Raw genomic sequence first — 18,228 nt, forward strand, 5'->3', positions numbered from 1 at the left:
TCGAATCATTATAAAGTATGTAATACAAATTAAAAAAAAGAAAAGCCAAGTCAAAATGGCAGCTACATTTATCGCAAATATTTGCAAACAACCATTTTATATATATTTTTTAAATAATACCATTAATTACATTTGCATATAGTACACCGCTTTGCCATTCAAACGTTTGCGCTTAAGTGTCTACGATCATGTACGCAGTGCTGTAACTCATGATAATCATATCTTGCTAGCACATACTAGTTTACTCCCTTTTAAAACCTATTAACAAATACAACGTTTACTAAACGTAACTTTGCATACGCTTAAACGATTCCTATACAGTTGAATACTTTTCGGACGATTCTCGACTTAATGATTCCAACATAACGAAATGATATATTCCATGAATACTTGAACTGGAACGACCGACCAATCCAAGTCATGTATCAAACATTACGATGCAGAAGGTTTCATTATGCGATCTTGTTTGTTGTTACACGTGTATTTCAATCTGCGCGGTAACAAAGGTTGGATGCCATATGTAATCCAAGCCCAAGGACGATAACAATCTGGAATATCCGGACCAACTTGAAATCGGGAGATTTATGAACAAATAGTTATGGTATACTGGTCTAAGTTAAATAAAGAAAAATAAAAACAGTTTAATTGCATAAGTCATTAAGTCTTGAAAGATACAATCGTCAGGTGAATTCATTTCCACAGAGGACAGGGACACTGAATGGCAAAACGTTGTTATGCAGTGTTTGGCAGTGTTCATGTGTACGTTATTCATGTGTGATAAGTTTGTGATTTGTTTTATTATATATTTATACAACAATACACCGATTCGAATTTGTCACGGCTTTTATCAACACATCCCCAGCTTTGTTATTGTATAATTCTTCATTCAGCACAATCACAAAATGTACCGTAAGCTCTTTAGAAATTCACTGACAAAACGCATTTTTTTCAGGAATATTATTTAATTACTCGACTCGATAAAACCAAGGTGTGATTTGACTGGTGAGCATTGTATTTGATTGTTAATAAGATGTACGCTTGCAGAAAGGTAAATACAAATCAAAATAAAATAAAACACAAATTGCAATATTTTATTAACTCACATTACTGTCTTCAAAAGCACCAGGAATTAAATACTTCATAACACGTCAAATTATAGTTGGGTAAAAATCGGTGCCGCTATACATACATAACACAACTATAAGGCGACCTTATTAGCTTGATCGCTCACTTGAGTTATATAGCAACTTAGAGCCAGCCACATTTTTTTATCGCATTCAAGCATGATGTGAACAGAGCTTGAGCTTATCAACTTTACTTTTAAAAACATAATTGAGTTGTCTTCAACACAATCAGCATAAATATGTACAAGTTATGTCACACATAGATACACAATTCATTAAGTACAACATGAAACAACTTAAATCAGTCACCTGTCATGTGATCGGTATTTTTAACAATTACTATGTGAATTTGTTTGATTGTAGCGCAATCTTGATTTAAAGTTTCATTTTTCGAATGTTTTCAATCAATCGCGGAACTTGCTGCATACCACTGTCTGTAAAATATAAAGGTATCAATGTTGAAAGCCAACCTACTTTGAGGTCGCTCAACTTAATGTCGCATAAAAGTGGTACAAACCGATGTTGTTGGTCACGTCTTACACCCATCAAATCCATCACTAATGTGGTTTCGCCTTGATACAAATGTAACTTGTCTAGTTTGAAGTTCGGAGTGACGAGAAATATTATACATCTGTATTCATTCATCATTGAATCAATGCACGATAATTGTCCATGATTTAGACCGACATCGCCAAACACGTCTACTAATGGCCGAATATTAACGTCAAGCACATGCTCCATCTTCTCCTTGACCTTCCTGGCTAGGTCTGCATCGTCCATCGCGTGTAAAATTAGAAAATCCTTCATACCTAAGTAAAAATATAAAAAGATATATATATCAAATCGATTGGCGAAGTATTTGTATTAAAAAAACTATAAGGTTAATATATATCAATGTGGTTAACCGTTGTCAAATGGCGTTTCTCTAAAGCAATAAACTGTTTGTAATTCATTCCGGAAATTAAATATCGTTTTTATAAATTGAATATGAATTACATATAGTGCTTTCCAACTTATTATCTCATTTGTTATGTAATAACCAATTTCTTTGTAAATAATTTGTTCTCTGTTCAGTGCGTATTCACCAATGAATGCTGGTGAAATAATAGTAATGTGCAATCATAAACTTTTATTGTGTCACTGCAAGATTCTCCTTGGTCGTTCGAGAGAACTGTGTTACTTAAATATAAAAGCACTTATCGTGTTTGCATTCAGTCACAGCACTGAATACTACATTTTGTGCACATTTGTTGTACAAACTGGTGAGTTTTAGTATGTTTTTTCCATAGTTCATAGGTTAATTGTGTATGATTGTATCATTAAATATGTGTGAAATTATTGCGATAACAATATTTTCGTATTTTATAATATTACTTGTGACTTTTTCTTCTGTTTGTTAAGTTGTTATTATTGTCTTGAACAGGGTTCTTTTTTAGTCAATTGATTATATTGATCAATGTGCGAATTACTTGGTAAAAACATAGTAGGATTTTTGTCAACCATGCGCCACCACTCGATTTCTTGGGTAACCCTATTAAGCACAAAATATGAAAACATAAACATAAAATTTAAACGAGCCATATTTCTGCAATTTAATACTTTATTGGTATATGAAGCAAAGAAAAAAATCGTGTTGTACGAGTTCCAGTGTGGCCTTTTCACACAGGAACAGAAACTAATAAGGTATGTGTTACTTTGGGTGAAATGTAAGACAAACCTCAGTTTTGAGGAAAAAAACAACAGCATATTATCGCAATCCCTTATGGATTTGCTTATTATTAATGAGGTACTCATTTTAAATAAGTATAACTAATATAATAAGTTCTTATATTACTCCATCATTTAAGTTAGTGAAGCAGTAAAACTAAACGTATGGTCACCATTTGTTCCAGTTGTATCGTCTATCGCTACGTTTGCAGAATCAGCATTGCTTTGTTGCTGGTTAGATGGTGGTTCCGACGGCTCTAAACAAAAACAACATTCAAATCGAACGGAAGAAGTCAATTCGTACCATGACCGCTTAAATTTCATTCGAAATAAAAACGTATTTAAATGCATTTCGTTCATGTGTATGGTACGTTTCGACGAAATGCAAATGATATCTATCAGCACATTAATTGTAATCAAATAAACCATATTATTTTACATAAATCCTGTATTGTCAATATATTTCATTCTAGTGTGACCTTTTCCCTCAGAATCAGCTCATAATAATTGTTCTATGAGTTGAAGTTTTTTAATTGATTATCATGATAATCAAAACAGGTATATGGTATGTTTTGATCGAATACCAATAATATGTATCAACATATTTGTTTTTATCAATCGAAGTCATTGCCCGAAAATTGTCTTACGGTATTGAAAATATATTTAATTCCAGTGCGGCCTTTACCCAAAGAATCATAAACTAATAGGGTATGAATTATAACGCGTGAAATCAAAAACAAACATCAAGTTTCGAATTAAAAAACAACATACTAATTATCACAATCCCTAATAGGTATGTTTATTTGTAATGAGGTACTAATTTTTTTTAATCGTATAGTAAGTTATTATGTTACTCCTTCATTTAAATTAGTAAAGTAGTAAAACTAAACGTGTAGTCACCATTTGTTCCAGTTAGAATATTCATCACTACGTTTGCAGAATCAGCAATGCTTTGTTGTTGGTTGGATGGTTGTGCCGACGGCTCTAAAAAAGAAAATGCTTAATTTGGAACGGCAGAAGTATATTTAACGATATATCCATGACCGCTTAAATTGCTTTCGAAACAAAAACACATTTTAATGCATGTTGTTTGCGTGCGTATGGTACGTTTTGACAAAATGGGAATTATATCTATCAACACATTAATTGTAATCAAATGAACGTTATTATTTTACATTAATCATGTATTGGCAATAGGTTTCTTTCTAGTGCGACCTTTTTTCAAACAATCACAAAATAATTAGAAATGTGTAATTGTGCGTGATTTCATAGATAAACCTCATATTTCGAGAGAAAACAAACACTAATTATCTGGTATTTACGCATCATTATCTTATTTCATCATAAAAGTTAGTAAAGTAGTTAAACTAAACCGGTGATCTCCATCTGTTCCACCTCTTCGTATGCAGATTCAGCCTTGTCTTGTTTCCGATATAATTCTAAACAAATAAAAAGTTCAAAAACAAAAAGGAAGAAGTCAATGTTCAATATATCAATGACATCTTAAATTGCATTCGAAATTTTTTTCGTATGAATATTTTACTTAGCGTAACGGTAGGTCAATGCTTGTATGAAGAAAGAAAACATTTGATGTTGTTTGCTATCTATATTACGAACATGTTGCTTGGCATCGTTTGTGATGTGAGACTGAAACAATGTCTACCATAATGCTTATGCGACGCATACATGTACTTCAGTTTTGTCATTTATAACGTCAACGGGCAAGATAAGAGTTTTCACGACCTTAACATATGATACGAAACTGTCAAACAATCGATACAGTTCGAAAACAAATAACGAAATAATCAAAGAACAATCAATGGTTATGGAATGAGTAAACCATTGCAATAGACCATGACAATGTATACATTTACATGGGGACGTTTGTGTAACCCTAGAAGTGTTATTCTTACGACCAAAATCTTCGCTATGGCTGTACACTCATACATTATTTATAAATCCGTTCAAAAAAGAAAATACAATTACAGTCCAACCTGCCAATAACGACCACTCGAGGGATTTGGTCGTTGTGGTCTTTGTTCACAGGTGGTCTCTGTATATGTTTTAATTTACTTATGCAGTGCTTGATAATAACATGTATGTAATTTAATAAGCACCATCAAATTGTAGGTACTTTTCACGTAATTTGTCATGGAACTTTCAACTTACAGCAAATGTAAACATCAATGAGATGACTTCATGCGCAGATTCATAAGTTTAGTTTCTCACGTCTTTTGTTCAAACTGGCATTATTGTGGATTATATTTGACAACAAACTATTTTTTATAAAGCATCATTCTTATCGAACTTATAGTTTTGGGTCATAATTGTAAATTAAATATATAACTCATGACTTACTCATACTTACAGATAACAAATAAAACAACTTGTTACGACTTCGAACATAAAATCAACAAAACGGAGGTATCATAAAATGAAAATATGTTGGAATCATCAAGCTCCATCAATGGTGTATCGTCGCATTTAATGGTGAAGGTCCACTCACAAGATGTGTATGAATATTATATCTCGGTAACTGGACACCTTGTTAAATTGTAGAATATGAACCAGTTAAGGTAGGCGGTACTAAACCTGTACAATTTGTTAGTAAAAGGGTGACATAAGATTCTCTTAGACGCAAATCATGAACAGTTGATGATAAGTGAGAAAATATCGCTGTAATATATGCTAAACAATATTTTTTACACATGGTGCATAATAGTTGGATAGTTAGAAAATTTAGACGCTTTTAATGAGCATATACACGCTCTCCACTGATTGCCTGGGTGTCATCGTCGTCGTTTAAGTATTACCGTTCATAAGTCTTTATAACTTCCAAACATATTAATATGTCATTTTGAATCTTAATAATTCTTAATCAATGTGAATATTTCTTCAAAATGACCACGAAAGAGTTAAAAGCTAGACTAAAATAACAAATTTAGGAAACACGTTCTGTTCAACTTAAAGGGTCAGTCTTTTCGAATATTGTTTTATTAGGAACTCCAGTATAAGTGTGATCAGTAAACAAGAACAATGCATTGCTAAATCAGCTTGAAACCTGCACATAACATGTTGTTTCAATTAAACACCAAAGCGATAATGCACAAAGCAAATTGATGCAGAGTACCATTAAATTTATCTAAACACAAATAAGCTTTAACAACGTCTTAAGGATTTATGGTGTATTCAATAGTATATAACTTCACGTTTAATCATATTGTTTTTTATTTACTATTATAAAGGTTCAAGGTCCGTTATAAGACTGATTTGCAAGTATTATTTAATCCAGACAACGCAGTAATCATTATTTCCTGTTTGTGCCCATCCAGCTCCAGTGATTTTACCGCAGTTTTGAATCTCTGTTGATATAAACGATTTCCTACAATCGTAATTAACGTATTGATGTGTCGTTGTTACGATGATAACATCGAATGAAATTATCATACATAACCGCAACAGAGTCAATATCAATATTCATAACTAAAGGTTGTTGTTTACCCAAAATCATTACGCAGCCTAGATTATTGAATTAAGGTCGAGAGATGTTCAAAGTAAACAGCTAAATCAAAAGGTAAAACTTAATGAAAACCTGTAGACGAAATCTTCAGTATTTCTTAAATTTACGTTCCTGCCTTGTATCTATGCTTTAAATATAGCATCACTTACATTAAATTTAAAATACTTCTAAGGTATGGTACAATGGATACTTAAACGGTTTGTATTTACCTGCACATAATGGTATATATCGTCTGTTCAGCCATAGCACCACACAAATAACAGCTAAGATAACAAAGCCAGTTAATGATCCAATTATAATTCCGTCTCTATAATTATTACTTTGTCCTTCAACATGTGTCGTTTCCGTAACACCATCTGTAATGCATGGCAATGAAGGCAAATTTAAGTTGGTATGCAGTGTACGTGAACAGATACCTTGTAATGTATGACTACGTGATGATTCCGATATGTACGAAAATGACCAGCCACCGTTCCAGAAACGATTTTTACGAAATTAATTTAGTTAACAAAGACATCTTCTTATTTAACAAAAAGCATCACACAAATAGAGTATAGTATCCTTTTATTGGTATTTTATTTAGCTGTCTCGTTAACGTATTCATTCAGTCATATAGAAAATGCAAACACATACTGTGTGTCCTAAAATAATATTTATATGGTGCAAATAAATGCATTTTCTATCTGATTCATTTAAAGTAAAATTACTTACTTATTGGAACCATCACTATCATATACACAAATTTGTCTGTATACCAACATATTTACAGGTAAGTTTCGCTTAATCACAATTTCATACCACTCAAGCTCCCTAAGGGCTCACACACAGAGAGAAGCGCAACCATCACCAGCTAGTGCGATCATAATTTAGAGTGTTGGAACAGTGGAAGAAAACAATGTTTTCAAAATTCGGTTTATTACGTTGGGAGGTAGTGGGTGTGTGTGTGAGCCCTTAGGGAGCTTGAGTAGTATGAAATTGTGATCAACCTTCAACTTACAGGTAAGTTTCGCTTAATCATTCAATTTCATCCCACTCATTGCTCCCTAATGGCCCCCACAGAGACTTTAGAGGGAATTTTAGAAAATATTAGTTTTCTTCGTTTGAAGATATGTATACTTTGGTATATGTATTGCCCTAGGTGGTCAACTTATTATTTATCTTCAGATTTTTAAACTATATTGCTATTTATAAACATGTACTACAAATACATGCATTTTCTATCTGATTCATTAAAATTAAAATTAATTACTTATTGGCATTACCAACACACCATCATATACACCCATTTGTCTGTATTAAAAAATATTTACTATTGGATTTACCCCCCTTGAATAACATGAAATTGATAACTGAATCTATTTTAATATTGGCAACGTATTATTTATCTTCAGATTTTAAAAGTATATTAATTACGTAATCAAAAATACATATTAAACAAATCACAAACAGTTTTAACCTGGAAAAGTATAATAAGTCTTATATGTGTAAACCATTCGAAATCATAGAGGAAACAAAGTTTAAATCTTGCAACGTGTACGAGAAGCAATCGGTTACATATTTTTATTTGTTAGTATTTGTTTAAAGTGAAAAATGTCATGTGTGTCAACATTTCTCGTTACTCTTTACATAGTGTCAATACATATATACCAGTAAGAAGTACAGTTAAAGAAACTTATGCAACAGTGCACTAACCTGAATATGTATGGGTCAGTAGCAAACAGTCATTTGGAAGCGCAATGGTAAGCTGATGGAGCCTTAACATACGGATCGAAACATGACACACGCATGTCTTCTAAATGATTCCGGATACTCAGAATAGTACCTTTCGATGTACGATGAATGTCATACCTTTCTGAAATTAAATACTTATTACGATGATAAACAAATCAATTATTGGGAAGAAAAGACACAACACAACGGGAATAAATAATAAATCTGACTGTGTATTTTTCTATCATTTGACATTCAATATCGCTTATTTTTATACATTGCTACTACATTGCGTGCATTGAAAAAAACATAGTGAACACTTCTTTGCTTTCGTTATAATATCGAGCAATATTTTCTCAGTGGAGTAAGAAAATAAATACTTTCATGCGCGCTTGTGGAATTAAAAACACACAAATAATATGCGTTTGCTTTCGGGGCTATGCCATGAAATAGTTTCGCTATTCTCATGAGAATACGATTTTTTGTACGAGTGCTTTTTGCCGAAAAATGTTGACGTCTTTGGTAAATTGAAAATTATATCAAAATTAATAAAAAAAAATGTGATTGATATATATATAATGCTACAATAAATTAAAAATGAAATGATTCGCATATGATAATAATCATCGTTCGTTCTATTGCAGCATTTGAAATATTAAACTGTTTACAAACAGAACCAACACATGATCAATCAACGAATTAAAATAGGTATCAAAAGACTTTACGCAATAACATTTCAATACACATAAAACCTTATTGTCTCAAACATTGAGCAAGAATTATTGTAATAAATAAATAAAAACATTAATAATGCGACTTACCAATCACAATACCTGGATCAAGAATACAGTCTGTTAAGTTATTAATGCATTGTATTACTTCTATTATGATTTTGGATGACGGACGAGAAATCTCGCATGTAACTGTTCCGTTTGTTTGCACTTCGACGTACATCTCCTGGTGTGAGGTTACCGTACAATTAAGGGGGATTGCGCTTGACTGTCTCCCACCTTATGAAATGAAATAAATAGTGATTTAAATCATTCTACTTCAATATTTATGTACGGCTGTACTGACAAAAACGCACTACAACGAACATATCTACAACTACTGCTACTACTTCTACTACTACTACTACTACTACTACTACTACTACTACTACTACTGCTACTACTACTGCTGCTACTGCTGCTACTGCTGCTACTGCTGCTACTGCAACTGTTAATGATACTACTTCTACTAATTCTACTACTACTAGTACTACTACTACTACTTCTGCTACTACTACTACTACTACTACTACTACTACTACTACTACTACTATTACTACTACTACTACTACTACTACTACTACTACTACTACTACTACTACTACTACTACTTCTACTACTGCTGCTGCTGCTGCTGCTGCTGCTGCTTCTTCTGACTCTTCTGCTACGTCATATGCTGACACTACTTCTACTACTTCTTCTACTACTACTTCTACTACTACTTCTACTACTATTTCTACTACGACTTAGACTACTACTTCTGTAATGACTACTACTGCTTCTACTACAACTACTACTACTACTACTACTACTACTACTACTACTACTACTACTACCATTACTACTACTTCAACTGCTTCTTCTTCTACTACTACTACTACTACTACTACTACTACTACAACTACTACTACTACTACTACTACTACTACTACTACTACTACTACTTCTTCTACTACTACTACTACTACTACTACTACTACTTCTACTGCTATTACTGCTACGACGACGACTACTACTACTAATTCTAAAAATAATAATAATACAAACAAGAGTTCCGCTGTTGGAGACTTTTGCCCCCCCCCCCCCACCCCAAAAAAAGGGCATTGACACAGGTTTTTTTTGTGCCACAATGACCTTGACATTTGAACTAGTGACCCCAATTTCAATAGATATCATCTATTCCTCAAGGCCAATGTACATGTGAAGCATCAAGTCAATCGGTAAATTTGTTGACGATTTATTTATCGGAAACGGTTTTCACACTTGTTGTGATAGTGACCTTAACCTTTAATTTAGTGACCCAAATTTCATTAAGGCTCATGTACTGGCCAAGGCCAATAAACATGTGAAGTATCAAGCCAATCGGCAATTCGTTGACGAGTTATTGATCGGAAACGATTGTCACACTTATTGTGATAAGTGACCTTGAAATTTTACCTAGTGAACCCATTTTTAACAGGGGTCATCTACTGCCCAAGCCAATGCACATGTGAAGTATGAAGCCAATCGGTCAATTTATTGAAGAGTTCTTGATCGGAAACGAACTAGTCTACCGACAGACCGACCGACGTCCAGCGAAAGAATATGCCCCAAGGGGGGGGGGCATAGTAATAATAATAATGAAAATAGAGACTATGAAGGTAGTGTTTCAAATAATCTTACCAAATGAAATGGCACTAAGCACAAAAAGCACATATGCTGGAATCATTTTCTGAAAGAAAGCAAAATATGACATGCATATATGCATTAAGCACAAAAACAATGCCCATTATTGAGATTTTTGTTAATTTGTTGGCAATAATTATATTTTATTAACGAGATGTTGTAAAGTCTTTCAAATATTCCCTACGATAATCAACAATTTAAACTACTCGTGAATAAAAGTATTATACTGACAAAACTCATTTCATTTCTCAGTCTATGGTCTGTTCAAGCAATATAAAGATTAGCAAACAAAGTGTGTTTCTTTATAAACAAGGTTTACCCTGCAGTTATGGAAAGGGAAGTATCAAAAATGGAGATACAATCCATTTTATACATTTAATTCTGTGTAAAATATATGTAATTACACGCGTTTTACAGCTTTAACGTTTTAACTTAGATTTAAAAAAAATCCCGAGGTTAAGATTGCTGGGTAGTGTCGTACTCGTTCTGCAGGTGCTGACCAACGTTATTGAATAAGAATTGCTGACTTTTATTCCACCCATCTGACAAACGATCATAAGCGAAATCTTGATAAGTAGCCCGACAACATTGATCCGATACTTGTGAGTTAATTTAGCGTACCTTACACGCATTTTCGTGTTTTTGCTTAACGTTATTATTATTACCGAAACTTATATATGTATCATAAGGGTGTATTAAAATATTCATACACAATTGCAGGAATTGGTACACTATATGCGTTGACTTTGTATAAAGATTCAGCACTATAGAACCATTCACTACTGAGTTTACGAGCTTAAATAAGTTTTCTATATTTAGCAACAGTGTCATTTATCTCACCCTTTCCTTTGTTTGCATTTCGGTCTGTAACGTGTAAGTAGTTCGTGTCAGGTGTATTTCAATGCTATAGATAACACTTTGATCACATTAGATGCGTCCTGTACATATCATATTGTATTCAACGACCGCTCGCAACAGATATTCAAAACACCACGCGTATAAGATTAAAATAATACAATAGGTTTTCCGAATGTATCGTTCAGGTTCATACCCGCTTTAGGTTTCATATACATGTATGAAAATCAGTCAGTGTAGTTAAGCGGTTGATTTTGCAGAACATTTACAACCCTGTATTAGAATTGTTATTTGCTAATTTAAATCAAGACATAATATGTGTTGCTTAGTCTAGAAACACGAGAATAAAGTAACTTGTATATGATTTATAAATTTATTAGTATCACCTCTTCGAGTGCAATATTTACAATTCTAAGCAAAATTCACATTAAATTAAAAAAATACATTGTCGAAAATAACCTTAACATTTGCCTCACAACATTTTTTGGTTCTCCCACAAAGCAGTCCTCATAATATTCACATAATTTGAATATGCTACGAAAACGTCCAGTCCTATCGATCTTTAGTATGCATGTTTGAATAGTATGAAGGAATGCTAAGTCAAATGTTAAGGATCGACTATTGTTGTTTTTCATTGACATAACACAAAAAACGGAAAATAATATAATAATTAAGAACATCAAACCTCTAAAAGTATACCTCCAGCTCACCAAAATAAATTCCTAACCATTTACAATATACTAACACGTTGTCGGCTCTTACAAGTTACACAATAAACCTTCTTCCGCAATTGTAGTATATGTCCATAATCATTATAAATCAATACTTTCTCTCAAGCAGACTGGCCGTGCTTAAAGAGCGACAAAGTTTGAGTTAAAAATAGAGTTACACTATAAACGCTGGTCTCCTCTCAAATGTGTACCAATTGAATAACAATCGCTTATGAAATATTCTATTCTGCCAGCAAGAAATATACGCTTTGCTTTATCCAAGAAGGTGTTAATTCAAGTGTGTACAGTTGTTTAAACTTCAATTGACTCTGTGCTAATTGCTTCCGACTGATTGTTCTTATAATTAATGCACGCTGTTTCCTTTTACATATCCAGGTTGCAGGATCACGTGACTTTGCGGGATTCCCAATTAAACGTAAATTGATTTACACATCGGTAAGTGGTGCTTTTTTTCAAATAACTTTGTAAAATATTTTTTCTTAAGAATTTGAATTAGTGCATAAAAGACAGTTTTATATTCTGCGTATGGCAATGTGAAATACATCAGAATTACTTTATTTAATAAGCCTGTGTTCGTGGACAAAAATTCGATGTATACTGTATGTAAATGGTTACGCTCAACGAAACGTGGAAAAAATTGTCACCGATTTCAGACGTATTCAATGATTTATTCTTAAATCTTAAGATATCGACACAAACTGCAAGAAAGATTGTATGCACTAAAGATTTTTGCAAATGTATTTCAATAACTTCAGATATTTAGAAAAATAAAGTTCTTAGCAGTGTGTATACATTCTGTCCAGCCCGTGTGTAAAACCCGGGAAACCCCGTTGATTCTGCACCCTGATATCGAAATATATATGCATTTACCAATTTTGGCATAACTAAAAATGATATCATATAGATTCTTACATTTCTTTCATTTAATTGAATACTTAAATTTCCATTGCACATACGATATATCGTGAATCAATAAATGATAAATGCTCATCTGGTAAAAGTATGAGACGTTTATTTGATTTAATGCCTTCCATAAGTAAGAAATGCATTTAATAATGTTTACCTTTTATTTTCGAAATCGTGTGATGCGAATGCTATTTACATTATCGACAATTGTCGATCTACTCCATGTGCAATATATCGACCCTCGCATGTTAAAAGCACATACACACTAAAAATCAACGAATATTTCGTATATTTCGAAAAATAAAATAAACATGTACTTCTCATAAATACGTCGTTTTTCTGACGCTGCCCGAACCTGTCTCGCGTTCGCTCGTAGATGGTCGGATATCGTCACGGTTAATTCACATGGAATAGATTGCCGCACACAAAGTAAAAACGAGCATTTTGTATCTCATTAAAGCTATGTAACCATACCACTTCTAACGTTGAAATTTTGGCAATTGCTATAAGGAGCATTGATTTTTTTATGGGGTAACTTTATACTTTGCGAAATTTTCGTCGATTATAAGTGTTTATGTGACTTTAAGCGGTCCACATATTAACTATAGAGGTTAGTGTTTAAATTAATAACGTAACCTAAACGAGAACTATTAAGAACAAGTGTTCCGCTGTTGGAGACATATTCCCCTCCAAACAGGGCTTTGAACTAGTGACCCCAATTTCAAAAGGGGTCATCTACTGACCAAGGCCAATGCGCATGTGAGTGAAGTATCAAGCCAATCGGTCGATTCGTTGATGAGTTATTGATCGGAAACAATTTTCACACTCATTGTGACAGTGACCTTTACCTTTGACCTAGCGACCCCAATTTTGATAGGGGCATGGGAAGTATCAAGCCAATCGGTCGATACGTTGACAAGTTATTGATCAGAAACGCTTTTCTTACTTATTGTGCCATTGACAAGGACCTTTAACCCAGTGACCCCAATTTCAATAGGAGTCATCTACTGCCCAAGGCCAATGCACATGAGACGTATCAAGCCATTCGGTGAATCAGTTGACGAGTTATTGAAGGGAAACGATTTCACACTTGGTGTGTAAAAGTGACCTTACCTTTGACCTAGTGACCCCAATTTCAACAGGAGCCATCTACCAAGTCAAATTCACATGGGAAGTATCAAGCCAACCGGTGAATCAGTTGAGGAGTTAGTGAACGGAAACGATTGTAGCCTTAATGTGTATCAGTGACCTTGACCTTTGACCTAGTGACCTCATTTAATTATGGGTCATCTACTTCCCAAGGCCAATGCACATGTGAATTATCAATCCAATCGGTCAATTCGTTGACGAGTTATTGGTCGGAAACGATTTTCACACTTGGTGTGATAGTGACCTTGACCTTTAACATAGTGACAACTATTTCAATAAGGGTCATCTACTGTCCAAGGCCAATGCACATGTGAAGTATCAAGCCAATCGATCAATTCGTTGACGAGTTATTGATCGGAAACGAACTGGTCTACCGACATTCAGACTGCTCTACTGTCAGGTCTAAATATTCAGACTGGTCTACCGACAGGTCTACCGACAGGTCTACCAGCAAAACAATATAGCCCTTCTTCTTCGAAGAGTGGCATAATTAAAACAAACTTATTCTTGTGATTATTAGCATCGACACTAGCATAATAAAATGTTGTGAAAAACGACTGGCTGTACCTCTGAAGTGAATTACACAATGCGCAAAGGGTCCTGGAGGTTAGGGTGCTCCCAAAAATATGAAAGTATCAGGATATTGTTCTCCAACCCTCCATTACATGATTCTAGTATGAGAAAAGCTGTTAAAAAATCCTCAAAAAAAGCAACATTAAGGAATTGCTAAACGCTTCTTAAATTTTAAAACAAGCTGCATTTGCTGATAAAAGCCATCACTCGATATTGCATATTGTAATGTTGCTAAACATCGGTTTTGACCGATTAACAGTTACCCTGTTAAATATCCCCTTTGTGGTAATTCGTCTTTACACGGCTGTTTACAAGCGTGGAAACTCACTCGTTGTAACTCCAACTTCATGCTTGTTCGGTTAAAAGTTAAAAATAGATTCCCAACATTGATGTACTGCATACAATAATATTCATCCCCACGCCTGTGCTGATAACATTTTTAAAGGGACTGTCAACCACGAATGACGAAAGAAGAAAAGTTCTAAAATACCGTATTTTTTACAATTATTAGTTTATATTGAATAAAATATCACGACTGGTATATAACATTTCTTAAAAAAAAGTTCATATTTTAAGTATATTCGGTAATAAATTGTACTGGGTACAGGTACAAGGTAACTACGAGTTAACTATAAATAACGCTAGTAGATTGATCATCATCGTCACGTGGTAAACCCAGGAATGCAAATTGTGCATCCGTGGTGAATTGTATATATTTTATATAAAAATGATCAATCTAATTGCGTTATTTATAGTGTGTATATATATCGTTAAGTCACCTATTTTTGCGATGTAGTTTCGATTTCACATAGCGAAATTTAATTACCGAATATACTGAAAATATGAACTTTTTTAAGTAATGTAATATACCAGTCGTGGTATCTTAACAAAAATAAACTAATTATTGTAAAAAAATACGGTATTTAAGAACTTTTCTTTTTTCTTCATTCGTGGTTGACGGTCCCTTTAAACACGATACCGTTATAGTTGTCTCTGTTTCCGTTTTAGGGCTTTGTAGCGTGCATAATCATTCATGTATGTTGAGGCCATTGTATGTTCTCATGACTATACGAGCATGGTTAATTGAAAATAATTCCCATTACGTATTTCTATTAGAGATAATTAACAAAACACTATATAAGATTGAAACACACAATTCATATATTTATTTACGGTTTCATATCATGACAAAACATTATTTACTAATAGCTGAAGCTTTTACTCAAATATTCGCAATTTCATTACATAATTGCCATGAACCATAACACTTTTGAAGAAATAATACAAATTATGTATTTCAGTATAAATAGATATGATACAATCAATTACAACGAGCTACCAAATTTAAGCAGAGTATATTTAATGTTAAATGTCAAACAAAAACATACTGACATGAAAAAAATAAGCGGTACTATTGTTTTCATTATATTTTCACAGTATTCTATTTTACTGCTATTACTTGGTTTACCAAATTAAAAAAGCATCATTAAACGTACTAAAACTATTACTGATGACGAAATCAGCTTGCAATGGCCACACAGAAAGTATTTTAAATGTAAAGATCGGACAATCGAGTTATTATATAATACCATTTTCTTTGGGATGTGACATTGACCTTTGATTTAAAAACATTGATTTTAAGTTAGCCCTTCCTTTTACACATGATTCAAATGTACGGTACTTTAAATTAAAAAAATACTTGGATAACGTTTCGCAATACAAAAGGTAAGGCATTTTTGTTTGTAATTTGCTTCATCAGATTATATATTTTTTCAATCATCACATTAAAAACGTTCGCTACAATGTTTTGAAGTTATCCCGGATTAAAATTATATGTATTTGTATTTGTATGAATTTTTATCACACTGATCGCGGTATGTCTTAACAAACAATTGTTCAACAGCTAAATTATTACTACAAACAATAATAGTATGCTTTCACGTATGGTTAACCTAGGCTTTGCCCACGTTCCAACTTATCGTGTCTTACAACATTATTATTGATTTTAACGTTTAACCCAATCTCAAGCCGATGTAATCGAATATGCTAGATGTGTTGATAATAACTACTGTATATTTCTTGTTGTGTGTCGTAGAATATTGACCCTACCTTATAAAAATATCCGTTGACATTAAATCGTAGATAAGAAGTTCACAACGCTAACAAAGAAATCGAATAATCATCGAGACAATACCACAACAGGTGATCTAATCATTCTTTACCTTTTGCACTGTTGAAAAATAAACGTACACGATTTTATAATATGTCTCTGTAACTACATTCCTGTCATGACTGTTATTGTGAATGTTGCTGGTTGATAATCTTAGGACGTATTTTAGGGGTCGAACAACAAGCTCAATCCGACCACAGACAATTAAAGCAACATCTTATATGTATTCGAGATCAAACACTTATTATCAACCTCCAACTAAATATTAAAACAATACTTGAAAAAAGCACTTCTTCTGTACATATATCTTAAACAATAGTGGATGTAGAACTTTATTTTATCTGTTAAAACCCGCTTTCTAGCACGCTCTTTTGAATGTATCTTTGCAAAACGATTATTTAGTACAGAGTTATAAAAAGTAAACATACCACGTGGACGTGTTATCACGGAGTGTTAGATGTCAGACGGTTAAGGTTTACCCCTTTCGCACATGACTCATGCATTCCAAAGAATTATGTTCCTTGTGTGTTAACGATTGCAAGGGGGTTATGAAGCGTGAACTGTTTTGCCTTAGCTTTTTTTCATTATGTCTAATTCAATACTCTTGTAAGATTATTCTTGTGGAAAAAAATCATTGTTTTATGTTCTGTCATGGTCGTGGTAACATGAATATAAACCATTAACAGTTAACAATTTCAGGTGTAACTTTGCTGTAGTCACTATGTGCTGCCCAAAAGTGAATAACACTATCAATATCAGGAAACTTATTGTTTGTTAAAGGGGCGGTCAACCAGATTGCTATATAACAGGAAAAAAAAAGAAAAGTTCTAAAACACCGTAGTATTTACAATTATTAATTTATATTGATTACAATAACACGACTGGTATATAACTTTACTTGAACAATGTTGTTAAGTTTTCATATTTTCAATATATTCGGTAATAACATTTTCCTGAGTTTATCTACCAGGTAATTTGGAGAGTTCTGTTGTTGTCGTTATATTTTGTGAAACTACGAGGATTGCTTACATAAAGTACAAACTGCAACTCTCCTTGTATGGGCATGGATGGCCGAGTGGTCTACATCGGATACATTTTACTGTTTTTACTCCAGGACTCCAGGGGTCAGTGGTTCGAGCCCTCTACAGGGTTACTTTTTTATATTTTATTCTTGATTTTTTACTGGAGATTTTTAGATCCAATGTTTAAATTTATCAATATAAAGCATGTAATGACGGCATTTTAGAACTTTTCTTTTTTCGTCAATCTGGTTGACTACCCCTTTAAGGTATTTGTACAATATTTTACCATTTTTGTTAACTTTACGCACAACAAATCCAATCTTATT

The 18,228-nt window shown here is 33.2% G+C and overlaps 1 protein-coding gene across 9 annotated transcripts; it reads right to left on the reverse strand.

Annotated features, from left to right (window-relative positions):
* Window positions 1–1,077: 1,077 nt before the first annotated feature.
* LOC127867257 (TIR domain-containing adapter molecule 2-like) lies at window positions 1,078–18,017 on the reverse strand. Of its 9 annotated transcripts, none has more exons than XM_052408279.1 (8): window positions 17,910–18,017; window positions 8,883–9,071; window positions 8,044–8,203; window positions 6,561–6,707; window positions 4,205–4,270; window positions 3,732–3,815; window positions 3,005–3,088; window positions 1,078–1,933 (listed from the first exon to the last, which is right to left on the reverse strand). In XM_052408279.1, exons 3-8 carry the CDS (start codon window positions 8,111–8,113, stop codon window positions 1,500–1,502), a joined length of 885 nt encoding a protein of 294 aa, XP_052264239.1. In that variant the 5' UTR covers window positions 8,114–8,203; window positions 8,883–9,071; window positions 17,910–18,017; the 3' UTR covers window positions 1,078–1,499. The 9 variants fall into 9 exon arrangements, with proteins under 9 accessions (XP_052264239.1, XP_052264238.1, XP_052264242.1 ...); XM_052408278.1 differs by lacking the exon at window positions 17,910–18,017 and adding an exon at window positions 17,309–17,344; XM_052408282.1 differs by lacking the exon at window positions 17,910–18,017 and adding an exon at window positions 14,974–15,087.
* Window positions 18,018–18,228: the final 211 nt, after the last annotated feature.

This window comes from Dreissena polymorpha, chromosome 2, assembly GCF_020536995.1.
Source record: "Dreissena polymorpha isolate Duluth1 chromosome 2, UMN_Dpol_1.0, whole genome shotgun sequence".
Lineage (NCBI taxonomy): Eukaryota > Metazoa > Mollusca > Bivalvia > Myida > Dreissenidae > Dreissena > Dreissena polymorpha.